Source organism: Megalops cyprinoides, chromosome 9 (genome assembly GCF_013368585.1).
Source record: "Megalops cyprinoides isolate fMegCyp1 chromosome 9, fMegCyp1.pri, whole genome shotgun sequence".
In the NCBI taxonomy this organism is placed as follows: Eukaryota; Metazoa; Chordata; class Actinopteri; order Elopiformes; family Megalopidae; genus Megalops; species Megalops cyprinoides.
Window position 1 is genome coordinate 18,779,359 of NC_050591.1, and position 16,532 is coordinate 18,795,890.

The window sequence follows — 16,532 nt, forward strand, 5'->3', positions numbered from 1 at the left end:
GGTTTAGCGCCACTGAAATTACGAGCCTTGTGGAGCCTGCACGCATCACCGTTTTTACAAGAAACACAATATTAACTCCATTACTTTCTCTCATCTCCCTCCAGGGGCAGGGGGGGACTTGGGCCTTGACGACTTCATGGCTTTTATTGAAAGTATTCCCTGCATGATTTATCCTTCTCAAACAGCTGTTCTTTATCATTTCAAGTACCTACAACCAAGCGTGCTATTGAACGGAAATAATAATAAAAAAAAATACAGGTTAGGGTGGTTTGCCTGTGATAACGACTGAAGTGCATCGATTGCTCAGCGAGTTAGACCAAAAAATGGCATTCTCGTGAGTAATTAATGGTGCAAGCCGGGGCATATTGTATTGACTAAGATGAAGTATCAGTAGAGTCCCACCTCGGATTTTCTCTGCAGTGTAGTTACTGGCATTTATCTACAGGTATCTTACGCGTTAAGATCAATTCATGCTGAGCATCCGGCATTAAGAAGCAAAGAGTAAAACATATCCATGCAGGTGAGTTCCGTAGATGGAATCTGTACGGAGGCTGTAGCCAGGAAGGAGCAGAGGGCGGTGTTTGTTGTGTACATTTCATGGAGTATCCTTGTAGATAACACTGAGATGTTGTCCCATGGCTTTACTGTACTTACAGTTCTGAACAGGGACCACCTAATCCGTGCTTGCAAACAAAGTGTTGAATAGCACCCTGATGAAATTTGCACAGGCTCAAAGTTCCCCACTCTTTTTGGTTTTTGCAAAATGATGTTTCTGAATTAGAAAATAGAGCATTCTATTAGATGAGTGAATAGGACACATATTACAATGTGTCCATACTGCAGCATTCTCATCCCTTTTATCACAAGACAATGACTTGTCAGTGTAGTTTTATTGCCAAAGCCACAAGTAATTCTCTGCCTTTCTTTGATTGTTTAGCTATTTGCATTAAAACCAATCATGGTCACAATATGTTTTTTTTAACCCTGAGCTTGTATCTTGGTCTCCATTCATCAGTATGGGCATTCCCTGCCGGTAGATGAATCCATTTAGACATAAAGAGAGAGGAATAGAACAGAGGAGGTTTTGGTGGAGAATGCCTTGTTAAAATGAATTTTGTATTGGACTAAAAGAATTCCCAGGATCTTAAATCCAAATCTTTTTTCCCTTAACCTTTTTTTGTTGGTATTAGCCTGCCCAAAGTGTGTCTCACGGCTGTGTTCCTCTTTGACGCCAGCCTTCCAGATTAAACCCGAGGTTAAACTCACATTCTGAAGAAATGCCTTAAACACGTTACTTACTGCATGCTAATTAGAGGCCAAGAACCCCGGGGGATTTGTGCTTAAAACCCTTTGCTAAATGGGAAAATTCAGTGTGACAAATGGCCCGTCAAATATTCAAGAAAAATCAGAGCTTAAATATAAACCCATTTTTTTTTCATTTTGTTTCATATGCAGAATTTTTAAAAACCGGCTGGTGTCTCACACAGCCAAACAAACCCCCTGTCTGGCTGGGTTCCTATAGATCATACTGGAAGACTTGAGCAATTTCTGCGTAGCTAATGCAAAAGCTCAAAATCCATGTTCATGTGAATGCCAAAAATTCTGTTCTACCCATCTAGAAGGGTGGATTGGCAGAACTGTCCGTAGCGGTCGGTGAATGACAGATGTATTTATCTGTTTGCTAGGCAACCAAATATTGGCTAGCAAATAGCCCCCCGATCAAGTCCAAGAATGCAGACTTTCTTTGTGCTATCTCTTGATCAACATTACAGCATACAGCAGCACAACATGAAATTAAATTTCACAAATTTGAATTGCTGCAGTCCTCTCACTTAAAAAAAAGTTACCTTCGGTTTTGCACAGCCTTTCTCACAGCTATAAATACCATGCAGTTAGTAGTGCTTCTCTGTCAGGTGCTCTGTAGCAGCCTGAACAACACCCCCACCCCCTGATAAGAGATGGCACTGCCTGGCATGGCCAGCAGGATTCTGAGGGCACATGTACCAGTGCACTTTCTGTTGTGGGCTACATGCATTATTCAACTACTGATGCAATGCAAAGAAATGCATGTCATGTAGTGTGTGTGCTGTATGTGCATTCTTCATTACGGAGACATCAAAACAAGACATTGTGTGTGCCGTTTTGTGAAACAGGTTTCTCTGTGTTTCTGTGTTTTTTTGTGGGAATTTCAGTTCCTGTATAGGGCGCTCATGATTACAGAATAACACAGGAAGAACCCCAGCCTCTGGAATCACTATGGACCACACGTACATTCCAAAATGTGTGTGATTGTTCTCAGAAAGTTAAGATTCGGGGACATCAAAATTCACTTTCATCATCAGATAGGCCCTACAAAACAGACACGTGGCTGCTCTCTCTGCTGCATTCAAGAGGAGATTCTGTTAGACTCTTTTGGTGTGCATATGTGTGTATGTCCGTTGATGTGTGCATATGTGTATGTGTATATGTGTTTATGGTTGTACGTGTTTAGTATATTAGTGGGTGTGTAATAAAGGGATATTCTTCTCCCCCAAGTTTCATAATATTTGAGCTGTTATTGCTGCTCTCCATTAAATGTTCTTACAGAGCTTTGCTGTAATGTAGCATAACATAGACAATTTTTTCACATCCTGGCCAAGCCTACACATACTCTCAAATTGTCTCCTGCTTCAGTGTCATTGTAACCAAGTGGGACATCTACAGCGCCAACACACAGACACAGACACTGTACCCTGAACTTACTAACCTAACATAGGTAGGCTTGACACAGAGTCACCAAGGTACTGGTAGTAGGAGAGAAAAGGACAGAGTCCTTCAGGCAAATGCTTGGCCAACATCTGATGCTGAGGTGCTAGTTAACAGTGAAGAGTCCATTTGGGCCAATCATGTATTTGCACTGCTGCTAAACATCTCTGAATACAGGCAGCTGTGTTTAACAACATCATATTAAATGCTATTGCTGTACATATAAGAATTTATGCTCCTTATTTAACTGTCTTCAGGCATTTGTTAATGTTACTTAAGACATTTGTATATATATGAAAAAAGCAGTTGTAATCTTCACTGCATTGTACATTTGCATTCATATGTACACTGATATTGTAAATTTGTCAGATTACAGCTATTACAGCTATTACTAATAATCTCAATATCCTCTCAATATCTCAATGTCCCCTACCAGACCATAAAAATGAAGACTAGCTCCACTGAGCCTCAGTTGACATTGATTGTAATTCCCCACATGCAGATGGGACCCAGTCCTGTCCAAGGAAAACTACACTGGTTACAGAAGGGCAGGTTGGCCATGTGGAGGAAGCTCACAGAAGGTCAAGCCAGTTAATTCCCCGAACATAAAGCACTTTGAAGATGATTGTGCAATTTGTAGGCTGACACCTCCCAGGAGAGATGGCCCCAAGCCTCCGTGTGCATGCATGCATTTGTGTCTGTGTGAATGATGTGGCCACAGTGGAATCAGCCCTTTAATCTTTATGATATACATGCTATGCGGTTTCATTAACAATGCATTTGCTGCGCTGAAAATTAGCAGTTGAGTTTATATTTTACTAACTTCGTACAGTCCCTATCAAAGAACTAGTAGCCCATCCTTTCTGAGGCAGCCAGAGAGGATGTGGCCAGAAGAGGAGTGGTGGATTGTTGAACCTATCCTAAAAATCACACCTCTGTGGCTGCACAGGGAAGCAATGAACACAAGTCCAGAGAGAGTTTTAGCACATCTGTAAAAGTCTCTCTCGCCAAGCGCATCTCAGTGCTTCATTACTGATAGCTCACTGATGGAGCTGTAATGTGTTGATGCAGTGGGCGGGGTGGGCACAGGGCACTTGTACATTAATGAATAGAGTGTCCCTCTGGACCTCCGTCACCAACACATAGCTATTAAGCCATTATTTCATTATTTCACACTCGTGTATGTGGGTAGCGTAAAGACCACTCTAGGGAGTTAGCAGAGGGCCCCAGGTCTCTGGATTTTGTTACAGCAGTTTTAACCAGTAGATGGACCTTTGACACCAGGCTCTCAGTGGCTGTGACAGGAGACAGACACCTTGATATTTGACCTGAACCATCAAGGTACCATGGGTCTCACAGGAGGTAGAGAGGTGGAAAGTGATGTTAGCATCCAGGGCCACAGATCTGCACTCAGAGAGCATTCTTGGATGTTTTTTATCCTCAGCTTGAAGCCTTGTTTATTAAAATCAACGTCTCCAACAGAAAAGGGGAATGTCGTGTGTAGAATACCAGAGCAGGTATGCAGTGCAGCAGCTGAAGCTGTCAGGGAGAGAAATAAGCCGATACGTTTAGAGACAAACCACCCTCTTTCTCATGAAAAGCCTGGCCTGTGTTTGCTGTTTCAACAAGTGAAGAATCAGAGGGAGGATGAGGCTGGCAGTTGTGATACTGATGTGGAGACAGGGTTGTAGCAGTGATGAAGAGGTAGGATGATGTGATGATGATGATGGTGATGAGGCAGTAGGAAAGAGGATGAGGGTAGTGGTGATGAAGATAGCACATTTATATTGAGAGAGGCAGAGTGATTATGTTAATTAGGGAGAAGAGCTGCAGTTTCTTGGCAGTGGATTTGAAAGCAGAAGGTTATTGAGGGAATTAGTCTGCCGGCTAATCTCCGCAGATAAAAAGAGGTTACACTTTATTAATGCAATAGATTCATTAACCAGGGTGCATGTATCGTTTCACAAGTGTTTCTGAGAGAGAGAGAATGTGTGCGTGCGTGTGTGCATGCATGTGTGTGTTCATATGTGTGTGCGTCCTTCAGAGAGAGTGTATGTATATGTCTTTCTATGTATGTTTTTGAGACAGAGTGTGCACTGTGAAACACACTGTCCTTCTGGGCAGGCTTTGCCTCGTTAGACTACTGCAGGCTACGTTGCATTTATTTTCTGTCTTCTGCTCAGATAGTGCTTCCTCTGTAGACTGCCTGCAGTGCTCTCTCCCCCAGCACAGTGTGTGCTCAGGGGTAGCACTCTGAGCTGGACCTGGACGCCTCACATACAGTAGACACTGTTCTGCTGTACTCCACATCCCCAGCAGCCTGGCTGTGTGTGGGGATGATGGACAGGTGTGGAGATGGAGGGATGAGAGAGACCTTTTGACAGATACACGGCCATGGCTGATGAGGAGAAAAGGAAGATCATTTCAATTGAACGTGCAGGTGATTTTCAGTGTTTCCCCGATACATTTGTTCTGAGAGCGCTACAAATTTGCCGCACATGATCCACAGGGAGGCTTGTAAACACAGATCAGTTTGCGCAGCGCAGTGACTCTTCTCCCCTGATGGATCTGCCAGAGAGGCAAAAAGGCCCCATTCCAAGTCCGAAGTGTGCTGGGGAATGCCCCGCTCCGCCCCCATTGTATTCTGGAGGAAGAGCGGCGGCACGATCTCACGGCGTTTCGCGGCGCTCTCCCTCTGAACGCCGTCCATTAGGCTGGCTGCGGGCCTGGAAAAGTCCGGCGGCGTGCGCCAAGAGCGCCGAGCTGGAGCGCCCAAACGTGAGGCAGCATGAGGGGAAAACACATGCGGCGAGCGAACCTCCTCCCACCGTGGGGACCGCGGAGGGAAAACGTGTGGGAGAAATTCTTGTGCTTCCACAGCAAACCATGGCCTTGTTTATTGTGAGCTCGGTGTACGCCACGACTATAAATGTATTGGGACTGATGTTGCATATCCTTAAGTGAACCGTCGCCAGTGCCGCCGGAGCGTGGAGCAGGTTTTCTCCCTCTGATCTCATCTCGGTCTCCGGCGCCGCGGACTGTGCGACTCCCTCGGCTCCGATATTCAGCAGAGACAATTCTGCAATTAAATCGAAATTAAAAGGCAATATTTGATAAGTAGGCAGCTTATTAAGCTCAAAGCGAATAGAGTGTGGTTGCATTACATTCGAAACATGTCAGAACTTATTAGTCTATAAACCTAATGCATTTCCACAGGAAATGTAGTTTGCGAGAGATTAAAAATGATCATAAAAAAGAGCAAATAGCTCTTTTAAATCACTTAAAATAAATGGGGGTCCTTAAAAAAATTAGAGTGTGATGCACAGAATCATCCTATGTTATGCAGTATGTCTAGACTGGAGTGTGGTAGTGCCCTCAAATGCATCCGGTGTGAATTTGAAATATTCATATCCTGGGTGACCATGAGACCACAGTGCTCACTGCACTCATTAAATGTCCCATTGCTCCTATGGCAAAGAGCCATAGCATTCAGCTGGCCTAATTCCCAATTTGGCTCTCAAGCTGGCATTCTATCGATTCCCCACTTTAACTGTCTAAAACTACCTCCTCTGCAGCCACCCGCAACACTGAGGTCACTAGTATTTTGTATCGCCCTCAGTGTGAGGCCCTATAAAGTTGTTGGGTGCAAAGCGCTTTATGAATGCAAGTCTGTCAAGTTCTCAGCTATCTCCGAGACCAGCTTAACGACGACAAAACTTAAATACAACAAAAGCCGTGTAATTAGCAAGTGTCCATTTAAAATCCAGAGTGCAGCGCTTCATAGCCAGCCTCTCTGTCTGTGATTGGCAGTTCCCTGTTCTGGACAGGAGAGGTCTGTTAAAGACAGTGATGGCCACTCTGTAGCAGCTTGGCAGCTCACCTGAGCGCCCAGCAGAAAAGGAAAGTCAGATATGAATAGAAAAAATAGATAATAAACCACAATGGCTGAGATAATACAACTCCTCAGCAGCTGTCATTTTATTCTGAGGCGAGGGCTTTAGTCAGTGGTCCGACTCCTGCTAAGGCTTGAGTCTCCTGCAGTTGCGCTGAAAGTGTGGGCGTGGCCTAATGCAGTTACTGTTTGAAGCTCGTCCACCCGTTGGGGTGGAGTGAGGTAAAGGTAGCCTGAGGAGGAGGAGGCGGCATGCAGAACAGTGGCAGCGTCACATAAAAACGCCAACAACGATCAGCCGCCATGTCGCCTCTTAAGGCGCCCCGATGAGGATGCCACATAAAAGGCTGAACTAAAAGAGGCAGATAAGAGCGGTGAGATGATAGATCACCACCTGCTTTAATAACCGCAGCCCCCTGCACCTCCCACAGGCCACGCAGAGGTAGCCCCACGCACCCGCGGGAGGTGGCAGGAGTCATTTCAGTGAAATATAGGCTCCATTATAAGAGATGGGCTAGCCTCCGCCGGCCGCATGTTAACAGACAGTCAGAGTTAAGTATTAGCATGTGGGGCGAATGCATTTCATCACGGGCGCTCCCGTGCCGCTATAGCCGCACCGCGTGAGGGATGCTGCCTCTCTGACCGCCGAGCAATAACATTTGCTGTGTGCGGCGCGACGCAAGGATGCGCGCGCGTTGATGAACTGCACTGAGGTGGCCGGCTTCGTTCAGACCGGGGCATTACGTTAAACGGCGGTCGCGCGCGCGGAGGGATGGCTGCGTGTTAGCGTTTGAGCCTCCGCTGAAGGTGAGGTGGGAAGAACACAGGCATCCTCCAAAGTCAGAGCGGCGCGTGCGCGCACGCCGGGCGATTCACATCGTCGGACCTCATCGCGCCGCTTATGTTAGGAGACAAATAAATAAATAAAGGCGGCTTGTTGCGAAAGGTCATTTATTTTTAGAAGTGAGTGATATTTACTGCGTCGACGCCGCGGTGGACTGTGTCATGGGGAGAGAATGAAAAATGCTTTTGACAATAAAAGTGGCCCAATTTCAATTAAATCGGACAGGGTAATAAAGAGAGTGTATAAACCAGTGTCATCATTCACGTTGCTGGCCCTTCGTTACATGCTAATGAACTACACCCCTTTTTTTTGGGGGGGGGGGGGGCAGAGGCAGGCATCAAGGAGTGTGCTTCATCTCCCAGCTCCACTTCTTAAATCATTGGCCTGCCTCTGAGCAGCAGATTCGGTGGGAGGCCAATAAAAGCATTGGTCAGGGAGCGACAGTGCTTTAAATCTGTGAGCCGGAACGTAATTAGAATTTGGTTGTCAAAGATGATACACTGCATGCCCTGAGAACACTCCCATCTCCTCCCAGGACCTTTATATTCAGTTGGGGTCAGCAGGGTAGCCCTCACAGCTAACATCATTCTGCAACCCCCCAGAAGTGAATTTGTTTATTTATTTATTTGTCCATATTTCATTTATGGATCTTGAATATCATCTCTCCCTCTTGCCACTGTAACACACCGCTGTTGTCTCTTATTCATGTGTGTATTGATTACCGCAAATGCCCCTGGTCTTCGTTCCATTCATTGCCTTTATGAAGTAATTATTATTATTATTTCTTAAAATGTATATGTTTCTGAGGAGCAGCTTTTTCCAGGGGGCTGACTTCACATTATTAGATACAAGTGCAGAGCGCAAAACAATTTGAAATATAAATTGCAGAGTGCAAGAACAGGAAATAGCATTATATTTCACAATTGCTAAACCATATAATATGATATGACCCAGTGCTGAATTGATTCACAAGACAGTGTGAATTCAGTGAAAGAATGCTTTGGCTCTGTACACCTGGGTGACTAGGAGCTGATGGTGCTGTTGAATTTTGGGAACCTGGCAGACTCATTGGTCACTGGAGGAATCCAGGAAAAGAGGGTGGCCTCTCTACAGAAACAGGGTGGTCTCTTCAGCAGTAGTGTGGTTTCTCTCCAGCCTACCCCATTGTCTAGTGGGGCCCCATAGTGCTGTAAGCGCTGAGGTACATCAGTGGTGGGATCTTGATGTATTCTCTGTGCTGTGTTTGTGCAGCAATAATGGGAGACTCAGGGGAGTCAGGTCTTTTTTCTTCATTGGGATGTATCTGAAAAAGTGAAGTTTTCTTGGGAGGTTTGATGCTGCAGGCTGTAATGACCTCAGTGGATGTATGTATATATAATCGCTGGCTTTTTGATTAACTGAGTAATAAAGCTCATGATACATGGTCCGTTGGCAATCAGTTATGTTTTTTATGTAAAAGGTAAAAAAAAAAATGCTGAAATTACTTTTTCATTTTCCATTTTTTTGATGATGAGAACAAGGAGTCTTTGTATGAAGACTGGGCCATTGGCTTTTTCCCCTCTCCCCTCAAGTCCTAAGCAGAGAGAGAGAAGAATCAGTACGTGTTCCAGGAACAGAAATGTGGATATCGTTCAGAGATCTCAGGTTTAAACAGGCCGCTGTGCGTTTGAATGGCAGCCAACGACGGCCCAGCCTTCACTCACTTCATTCATTATCCCAAAGCTGCTTATCCCGGTCAGGGGAATGGGAGAGACGTCAGATCACAGTAATCCAGGTGTTAGTGTGTTTTTTTTTAAGGGATTTAATGCATGAATGTTTTTATTAGCCATTCCCGCTGGTTCAGAGGGCCCCTCAGGCACACTGTGGCTGAGTCCCATCATGCACTGCTCACGAGGCTACAGCATGGGAACATGAGGCCAGGGATTTCCCATCAGCGTTTTTTGCTCAAGCCCTCTTCACGCATGCAGTGTCATGCTCCAGATTATTAGCCTATTAGCTGTGTTTTTTTTATTGCCCTGACAACAACATATCAGATTTAACACCTAAAACCTTGACTGCGCTGAGGGGAATGGGGGTGTCCGCATTCACTTTTACAGTCCCCGTGGTCGATAGCTAATCTGATTGAAGGTTAATAGAATGTAGTCACAGTTCACGTATGGTGCCTGTCGCTCTTGCAGTCAAGCCTCTTGAATGCCCACCCCTCCTCCCCACCCCCCCCCCGGCTCTACAATGACCACCCGATTGCAGGAGATCTTCATGAGGAAATCCTTGATGGACACCCAGGCCACAAATCCCTCCGCAGAGTGTGTCTTTGGCGCTAACGCTCGCATTAGCTGTGTGCCCTCACCTGTTGACCTCCATAGATGAGGCTTCACTCTCGTTAGAGAATGAAAGGATAACGAGGCTGAGAGAGACAGGCACCGACCAAAACCTCCGTCCCAAAGGAGCCTCGGGAGATTGAGCCTGACACAGTGAGGCCAGCTCCAGCTCTCAGTGTCATTTGTCACTGTCACTCCTAGCGACCCTTCCATCCCCTCCTAACAACATTCTTGGTGCCCTCCCCAAACATGACTCTCACTTCAGATTCTGGCTGTCGTTTACCAGGCCAGCGGTGAAGGGGCAAGTTTTCCCTTTGTATTTCATTGCCAGTGCTGTCGATTGTCAGTATAGCAGTGTCCATATCTGTGTGTAAATGCTCTACTATTAGAGCTTTTTGATTGGCTTTCACTGAAGGATATTGTACCGATGTTCGACTTGAATCAGTTTCAAGTCCGCCCGGTATCTGTTCTTTCCCCTCTTCTCTCTTCAGAGGTAAGCCTGATAAATCAGATGGTAGTGCAAAGATCACCCAAAGCAAATGAAAACCATTTATCAGACCGGGACAGAGAATGAAGCATTGTATCACTGAAGCTCTTTATCACTGCAGATTGTCAGAGAAGGAAACACTGTCGCACTGCACATATTTAAGAAATGAAGCCTGTTTTCAGAGAGTGAAGCTGCGTGTCACTGTAAGTCTCCAGAGAATGTGGCGCTGCATCCCTGTATTTCTTAAGCAAAGGAAGCACTCTGTCACTGCACATTTTTGAATAGTTGTGCCTCCCTTGACAGTAGTCATTAGCTCTGTGATCAAATTACTGCTGTCTTGTGCAATAGTCAGTGAGTATGACCAATTATCGTCTAAACCTATCTGTAACTTTTCCAGTCATGCTGATCACAGGCAGACAGCCAGACAGATAGAGAAGCAACCACATAACTGCCACCCCACCTACAGTGTCAAAGGTGAAATCAGCCCTTATCACCTTAGTCTACAGTGCAGTGGTGGTGTTTTACTGAACACTTTTCATTTTTATTTTTGTAGTTCATAATACTGGAGGACATTGGTTATATGACAGTTGGGACAGGTGGCAAATCACAGCTGTTGTTCTGGTTGATTTTCAAACACTGTTCACTGGGTGTGGAGATTTGTTCTGTTCACATATTTCATTGTGAATAGACACTATGGGGACGGATATATATAACATGTCGTTATTTGTAATGAAACAACAACATTAATATTGCTCTGGAGATGGAAGTAAGGCTGTCAGTCAAGTAAATCTTTTTGCCACTAGCTGATTAATCCACCTATTAATCAGTTAATTTTAATTATAGCCTAAATTATCAGTATATTTGGCGTAATAACACTGTGCGGCTTACCTACTGTGTATGGTACACTCAGTTGTCATTGTCATTTTTATGCACTGCTGTGTTTGAAAATGATATCTCCGGCATTAATGTTCGTTATTGTCCCATCAGGTGTGCCGAACTTGCTGCGCTACTGATAAGAAAATAATTAACATACTGTATAAATCAGTACTCTCTATCTGTCTTTTCAATTATTAAAATGGAATGTTTTGAAACTTAATTCTTGTTTCAGAAATTAATTGTAGTTCAATCAATATTCATCTAGTAAATGCCAGTAATTGGCCTGATTAAAAAGGTATTAACCAGCAAAATGGTGTTTATAGGACGTGAAGAGGTCAGAGGATTGGCTTTATGTTTTACTCCAGGGAGGTTGACAGTTTCAGTGTAAACCTTGTATCAGGTTACTGAGACCTTTTTCCTTGTTCCCAAGGTGATCTCCCAGTTGAGGATTCTGAGCAGGTCGGTAGCAGCCGGGTCCAAGTTTGATCGAGAGATCTGGTCCAACGGGCTTTCCCCAGTCCTGAACCTGTGGAAGAAACTGAACCAGGTGAGAGCAATCGCTTGCATACGCAGTCCCTTTCCTGTTCCCTCTCTCACACTCTCTTTCTCTACACTACTCTATCCTTTCAGAATGTGTCATGCTGTGCTTCTCTCACTCATGCTATCCCTCATTGCCATCTAGTATACTATACTACTACTACTGTAATAATAATAATAATATGTTAATATTATAATATTGTAATATTTCAGTCACATTTCAATATTATGGATGTCCCCAGAGAGTAGTGGTTGCATTTACCTCATATTTGTTTTTGTCTGAGTATTTTATTAAACAGTCCTTTCCACTGCTCAGAGGAGGTTTTCTATGGACTTCTTGTTAGCTGCGGAGCAGTGGACAATGTCTTCTCACTTCTGTCATGAGTTCTGGCATTAAAAAACATTCTAAACTCAGTATGCATGTCCTTTCTGTCCTTTTAGTCCAGACATTTAATGTTACCCTTTTTCTGAAATACTCCCTTTACTCAGTGACAGTTTACCATGTTAGAAATATATTTATTTGGTAAATAGTGTAATGACATTATGTCTGTGTTGTCCGGATGCTTGTAGTAGGCTCGGGATTATATTGAAATTGCTCTTTGAAGTATACTGTTGACCGCTTTTTTATAGTTTCATTATTATATTGTTATTATTACTTTGGATTAATATTTGTCAGACTGTCCAAGTACTGACTCTACATTCGTTTTAGAGCTATACTGGCAGTCCCCGCTCTGCGACAATCCAGTTTCGACAGCCAGTATTTATGACGTTTATAAAGATTTCACCATTATTTGTTATATGACACAAAGCATGATTTAAGCCCAAAGAGTGACTAGGGGGTGAGGAAAAAAAGCAGGAAAGGAGCTAGCAGAAGCAACAAAGTAAAGTCTGCAAAGGTAACTTCTTCTCCATTGGGGGTTTTGTTTTAGTTTGTTGTGTTCTGTTTTATATTAGTAGGAGCTGAAGCAGATTAAATTTTTTCCTTTGTGTGCGCACAGCCCTCCTCTCCCTTTAAATAAACATTGATCTGAAGACCATGATATGCATCTTGTTGTTCTCTCCTGTACTATCAATCTGGGGCGGTAACACAGCACATCAGAGCACTGACTACTCCATGCTATATATGGCAGAATACTTAAATGTACTTACATTTATATTAATATCTTAAGAGTATGTTATTGAATCCTAGAGATGGCATTATCTACCCTTTCTTGATTCAATTTTTTGCCTGTGTTCAGCAGTGCAACCCTGTGCCATATAACACTGCATCAGTTGGAAGATAGCATGCAGTTTACACCAATCCAGGTTTATGCTGAGGTTTCAGGGAAATTATTGTGTCGTAAAAGCAGGGACAATCTGAACTGAGTTACAGCCTTGGTCGCATTTCCCACTTCATAATTCTTTACCTGATCCTTAAAGGAGCCTGAAACGGCCTTTGTTATTTGAAACCACAAACCATTAGAAACTCCTCATTACAGTCATTCAACACTTGAGGTTTTAAACGCGTTGACAGATCTTCCTCGTTAATATACAGCGGATCATTTCTGAGTTATTTCTCCATGCAGTCATCAGCAGGTCCTTTTTTTGGATTACTTGGTGGCAGGGTTACTCTGCAGGAAACAGGCGTGACAGCCCAATGGCCCTCTCCTCTCCCTCTGCAATCAGTCAAAGCTCTTGAAATAAATCTGAGAGAGAACCCGCCCCCCAGATGACAGTGGTCAAGCCGCCATTAGCAGGCACAACAACACATTGTATAAGGAAGGCCCAGACACAGACCACTGGATGCAAGAGAGTTATGGCTTATTTTACTTATGTATTTTAAAACGACACTTGGCAAAAAGGCAAGCCATTCCTAGCACAGTTACTGCACTGACTGAAACGGACTCTAGCTCTGTGACTTTTTAAGCACTTAAACTTTCAATTAAAATGGAATCTTATCAGTGGTAATATAGGTTCAGTACCCTCGATATTTATTCATGTCATTGATTAAACAGGAACAAAAGAAACATGATGTATGCATTAGATGTGAATTTTCCTGCTTAATTTTTTTAATTGTATACTTTAATCGTAATATCATTAAAGAGAGGACAGTTTTATCATTTATGAATTTTGCATTTAGTCTAGAGGACATGATTATCCCTATTTAAGCAGGGGTATGGATGAATATGGAGGGTACTGTTTATGTGTATACTATGTGTATATGAGGCAAGTGGCTATAGTGAAGACATCTCTTTAGACCAAAGAGTGTTTTCCTCGTCTGCATTTTCTGTCCTCAGGACAAATGTGGTTTATTTTTACTTTGCCTTTAGTTACTACTGTCAGGAGGGGAGGGAGAAAAAACCGCTGGTTTAAAAAAAATACAAAATAAACATGTAATTTGCATGCTAGATGTTTCCTTTCAACTTTACACCTTATTGGTCAGTCATAACCAATGAAATGTAAAGGTTAATTTTAGTGATGTGCCTAGGTTTTCCATTGATTACTACCCATACCTTTCCCAGTGCTGTGGATGTCCACACTTACTGCAGTAGATTGATTTTTAAAATCAATATGAAAACTCCTAGTCACCAATTAACATTAGCATTTATTTCAGATAAATGAAATTTTTAGTCACTGATGTCGCCTAATTTCAAAGGGAAACCTGAGAACCATTGTGGTGTCACTGTAGTAGGTTTTACCTCTCTTCCTTGTTCTTGGTGCCCATGTAAGTAACAGTAAGCCCATTATGAACGGAAGCAGCCTGTCACCTGCAAGTCAAGTCTGTGTGCGCACATGTTAGAGTGTCTACAGAGTAATGAGACACCTTGCTGCAGGGTATTAAAGAGCGGAGAATGAGGTGAGAGCGTTGAGGGTGTCCTGAACCAGTAAAATGTGTCGACCCAAGGTCACAGAGGTCGAGCTTCTTCCCAGGGCCAGCAGCGATTACTGCTTGCCATTTGACAGCCTTCAATTGAGAGTGAATATATCAGCATGACCCTGCTCTTACCATGAGGTATCAATCATTAAAGACCTCCCGCACGCATTGTCTTTTCCAAGAGATAAGTCATTGTGTGTGTGTGTGTGTGTGTGGCTGGAAAACACAAAACAGGATGGTCCGTAGACCTGACACACCATGTAGGCATTGTATGTAATATGTATGACTTGGTAGTATTTTTAGTAAGATGTAGGATCTGATATCAGATATCATCCAAGGTCCTCAGAGTGCTGATTAAGATTCTTTACTTGCCTCTTGTGCAGTTTGTGCAATACAGTGTTTTTCCTTGCCAAAAGCAGTCTCATTAATTATAAGGCTGGGTGTGGCGTAGGCCCACACAAGCCACTGTTGTGCTTAATTGCAGCATAAAAATGATGCAGTGTGTTAATAGACCTTCTTTTATACAGGAAGCGAATGGAGCTAATAATGCTGTAGAATGTATGGCATCCTGCTGGTTTGAATCAATTGCTGGTCCGTTCGTTTCTCAGTAACGAACTGCATTAGCATATCTTATTCAAGCTCCGCAAGTGGATCAGGGGGAGGGGGAGAGCGATGCAGTTGAATTCCATTGTTAGCAAGTGAAGTACAAAATGTGTGTTTTGCTAATTGAATTTTCCTTTCGCTGAGGTTAAATGAAACAGGCTCACAGTCTGGTGTGTCTTTTATTTGACTGGAAATATTTCTGCATATTTTGTTTGATCCAGCCTCTGCTGAACTGTTTGTTAAGGGGGGGTTGTCGTCTCCATTTTGTACAAGAGCAGACCTCCCGGAATAAAGTGCATGCGGTTGCTTCTCAGAGGTGAATTCCCTTGTGTCTCTCTCCCTGGAAACACGCACGCAGAGATCAGAGAGGGGTCACTGGCTGCTGCTGAGGTCTTGGTATGCCAGTAGCTTACCGGAGGCTAAAAATGCACAGAAACCAAGGCATACTGGTGGGTGAAGAGACGACCTTGATTATAGAGGAGAGGTAGCAGGAGTGTCCCTGCGTTATGGTGGCTCCTCCGCTGTCCTATCACTGCAGCCCTACTGTACTGCACCCCCCCCCCCCCCCCACCCCCCACCCCTGGATTGCAAGATGCAGGTATAGGGTAGTACACAATGTGCATTGATTGCCAGCTGAAGTGAATTTGATTGCTTTGCTTAAAATCCTCAGCATGTATATTTCTATTGATTTTAGGGTGGCGTGTGTTGCTGTTGCGGGGGATAACAGCAGAACACCCCTCACATGCTGTTTAGCTCCTGCTTTTCCTCTCTTCGCTGCTCTCCTCCTCCTTTCCTCTCCCCTCCTCACTCTCTCTTTGTCTCTTGTTGAATCTCTCGTATCTCCCTCATGTCTCTCTTTTCCTCCCATCCTTCCCTCACTTTCTCTTTCCCTCCCTCAGGGCTCCTCTCTAATCCATCAGAAGGTGGCCCCACCCAGTGAGAGCCAGGGCTCACCTGTCCTGTCCTTCATCGTGCTGGAGCAATTCAATGCCATCCGCCTGGTCCAGGGCATCCACCAGTCACTGGCTGCTCTCAGTAAAGTCATCCGTGGGACCTCTCTGCTGACCACCGAGGTGCACAAGCTTGCCACTGCCCTACTTAACCAGGAGGTGAGAAAGATCAGGCCTCAGTGGCCACTGGGGTGGTCTGTGTGTACTGAAGAACCATAGCTGGGTGCCTGCCTGCATATCTCTATGTCGTGGTTTATGTGTGCGTGCGCACGTTTGTGTGTGTGTATGCATGTTTGGTCGTGCACATCTGTGTGTGTGTGCGTGGGTCCGTGTGTGTGTGTGTGTGTGTGTGTGTGTGTGTGTGTGCATGCATGTGCGTGTGTGTGTGTACATGCACATCTCATGAATATACCAGCTAACCAGGTG

At 44.2% G+C, this 16,532-nt stretch overlaps 1 protein-coding gene across 1 annotated transcript in view; it reads left to right on the forward strand.

The window, feature by feature from the left end:
• The window catches only part of LOC118783126 (cytoplasmic dynein 2 heavy chain 1), a 137,663-nt gene that overhangs the window by 104,027 nt on the left and 17,104 nt on the right, over positions 1 to 16,532 (forward strand). Inside the window, exons 85-86 of the mRNA XM_036536832.1 lie at positions 11,593 to 11,709; positions 16,056 to 16,265. Of these exons, the coding sequence (XP_036392725.1) occupies positions 11,593 to 11,709; positions 16,056 to 16,265 (327 nt within the window). The remainder of the gene's footprint in view (positions 1 to 11,592; positions 11,710 to 16,055; positions 16,266 to 16,532) is intronic.